Below are 2,724 nucleotides of genomic sequence, written 5' to 3' on the forward strand. Positions count from 1 at the left end.
TAACGAGCCACATTTCCTCTGCTCTCACAGGGACAGTAGTGGGACTCTACTTGAGAGAAGGAGGAAGTTTATACTTGAAACAGTAGTTAAAGATCTGACCATGCCGGTGGGAGTGGAAGGTCCTGGTAGGCTTGTCAGGACTGCCAAAAAGGTTGTCTGGACATAGGCATTTTTACTTGTAGACACCTAAATAAATACAATAACTTCAAAACAGCTGAGCAGCCAGCAGGTTTCACTGACTACTTATTCTGACTGTTTTATTAGACCTTTGGCTTGCACACACACTATTTTTCAAATACTGGGAATAATCCTTTGATGTTTACCATTGCTAAAAAACCTCCAGGGTACCCCTGCACCACCAGTGAGAAGAGCAGCTAGAGCTGGGAGCTGCATGTTCTGCAGATCTCTTGTCTTTGCTACTTATGCCCTCTGTAAACAGCAGAGTGATGGGATGTTGTAGCAGCAGAGTGCTGCTCTGTGTGGTGTACACAGGGTAGGCAACTGCAGGAGGCATAGACCAGGAAATAAAATAGTGCCACTGTGCCTCCTTGGCACCACAAATGATGATGAACAACTGCATCGACACAGTCTTCTTGATTAAAACTAAAGCTATATTAGCCAGGGTTGAGCCTATTAAAAAAAAACAAACCAGCTTTTCTTGTGATCAGACCAGGCCTGGAAGAACCTGAAGAGTTCCTTCTCACAGTCCAGACCCTTCACAGCTGCCTTGTTGCACCCCCAGCTCCAGCACCGAGGTGTGACAGTAAAAGCAGTGCAGTGCAGTGTGCACTTTGATTCACCGATTCACAAAAATATCATCTATAAATGAGGCAATTTCATTCAGCAGAGCCATTGTGATGCAATGTTAGAAGAGGATTGAGAGCTGTTTTTATTGATCCCTTCAGACTGTGTTACTGCATACGAATTGGTGCAAAGCACGACCCAATCCCATTTATGAGTCTCCTACGTCGGTACACGTGGAATGTTGTTCTGTAGCATTATTTGTTTAATCAAGCTGATATTTCATCTGCCTCGTTGGAGTGATTATGTGATGAGGACAAACTCAGATTACTGTAAATGATCAACCTGTTCATTTCTGATCAAAGACCTAGCTGAGGGATTTAGACTTTTAAAAACCACACAAAGATTCATTCTCTTTTCTGGTCATTAGATTTTGCAGAAAGAAAAGAAAACCTCCACTTTAGGCAAGAGCATCTTTTGGCACCACAGAATTCACTTAAAAGTTTCAGCTTCCTGTCTTTGAGAAGAACTGGTGGAATTTGCTATGGAAATCACTTTACTTTCATAGGTTTTTGCATCCTCTGCTTCGTTTGCCTTTCTAAGGACTCCGTGTAGAAGAACTTGCTTCCTCCAAGCCAGACTATCATCCCAAAGCCGTCAGGAAATGGGCTTCTCTGGCTGTGCTTCAGCACGGAGAGTGAATGGAACTCTGTTCCGCCACAGGGAGACAGAGCTCAACACTTCCTCAAGCCTGGATGAAGCTGCTTTGTTCTATCTGCTGGAGGAATGGGCTCTCAGCTCCCCGGGCACACCCGTGAAGATGTTTTTGATCCCTCCGGTCGTCTGCCTCGTGGCAGGAGTCCTCATCATTCCTCCCATCTTGTTTGTGATCTGCTCTCGGTGCAGCATCCGCCAGGAGTCGAGGTACATGCTGCTGGGGAACGCTCTGCTTTCTGACCTGGCCTACCTGCTCTGCTACACCCTGTCTGCGGCGCTCAATGCCGCTCGGGTGCAGCTCCCCAAGGAGGCCTGTGTGCTCCTGCTCTTCTCGCTGGCCGCAGCCTGCTGCGGAGGGCTGTTCACAGCTGCTGCCATGGTCCTGGACACGTCCCTAGCCATCCTCTTCCCCTTGCGCTACGCTGCCGTCCTGCCTCCTTCACGGACCAGGCGAGTCATTGTGCTGCTGTGGATGTGCTCCGGGGCCTTCCCGGGGGTTTTCTTCTTGGTGCTCTGGAGCACTCGCAGCTTTCTGCCCTGTGTCCTGGAAACCTGCTCTGTTCCAGTGATACTGATGTTAACTCTGAACGGGACTGATGCTGTGAAACTCTGTTTCTGGCTTTCTACCATGGTCATCTTTCTCTGCCTGTCTCTAATGTTTTGTTGCTATGCTATTCTGTATTTTAAAACCAAACAATCGGGTATATGGGAGGGCATCTGCTCCAGAGCCAGTGTCACGTTCTTAATGCACAACACTGTGTTTTTTTCCCACTTATTCCCACTCTTGGCCCTTTTTGTAGAATCATTCTTGTGTGTTAACGTTGTCATCAGGCTGCAGACGGGAATCTGGGTCTCCCTGATAGTCTGCAATGTCCTGATGATTCTGCCTAAAGTGTTGTTCCCTCTCCTGTACGGGCTTCGATACAGAGAGATCTCGGCGTCTCTCAAATCCATGGTTAGAAAGAAGCAGCTTCGCCTGGTGTCACCTGCCCCATCCCCACCCTGAGCCAGCACAGAGCACAGCCGCAGCACAGGAGCTGTCCTTGCCTTGTTAGCATGCAGGCCTGGTGGAAACCCCTCAGCTTCTGCAGAAGAAGTGATCTGAAGAAGTGATAAACCCGAGTTACAGATGACATGGGTTGATCTCTCTGCCTCCTTGGTGCCAGAAGGGCACAGATCTTTCATCACATCACAGCTGAGAATACAGCAAATGCCACCCTGGATGAATGCACCCACCAGCTGCTCCCCTGGACGAAGTTCTGAGCT

At 48.4% G+C, this 2,724-nt stretch overlaps 1 protein-coding gene across 1 annotated transcript; it reads left to right on the top strand.

Annotated features, from left to right (window-relative positions):
• The first annotated feature begins 1,405 nt into the window (after nucleotides 1-1,405).
• GPR148 (G protein-coupled receptor 148) lies at nucleotides 1,406-2,464 on the top strand. The gene has a single exon (XM_008940584.1). The coding sequence runs from the start codon at nucleotides 1,406-1,408 to the stop codon at nucleotides 2,462-2,464; it is 1,059 nt and encodes a 352-aa protein (XP_008938832.1).
• The last annotated feature ends 260 nt before the right edge of the window (nucleotides 2,465-2,724 follow it).

The sequence above is a fragment of the Merops nubicus genome, unplaced genomic scaffold (genome assembly GCF_000691845.1).
Source record: "Merops nubicus isolate BGI_N331 unplaced genomic scaffold, ASM69184v1 scaffold28785, whole genome shotgun sequence".
Lineage (NCBI taxonomy): Eukaryota > Metazoa > Chordata > Aves > Coraciiformes > Meropidae > Merops > Merops nubicus.

Excerpts from the sequence above, each read along its gene's own strand:
- GPR148 (XM_008940584.1), top strand. The coding sequence starts at position 1,406 with ATGGGCTTCTCTGGCTGTGCTTCAGCACGGAGAGTGAATGGAACTCTG.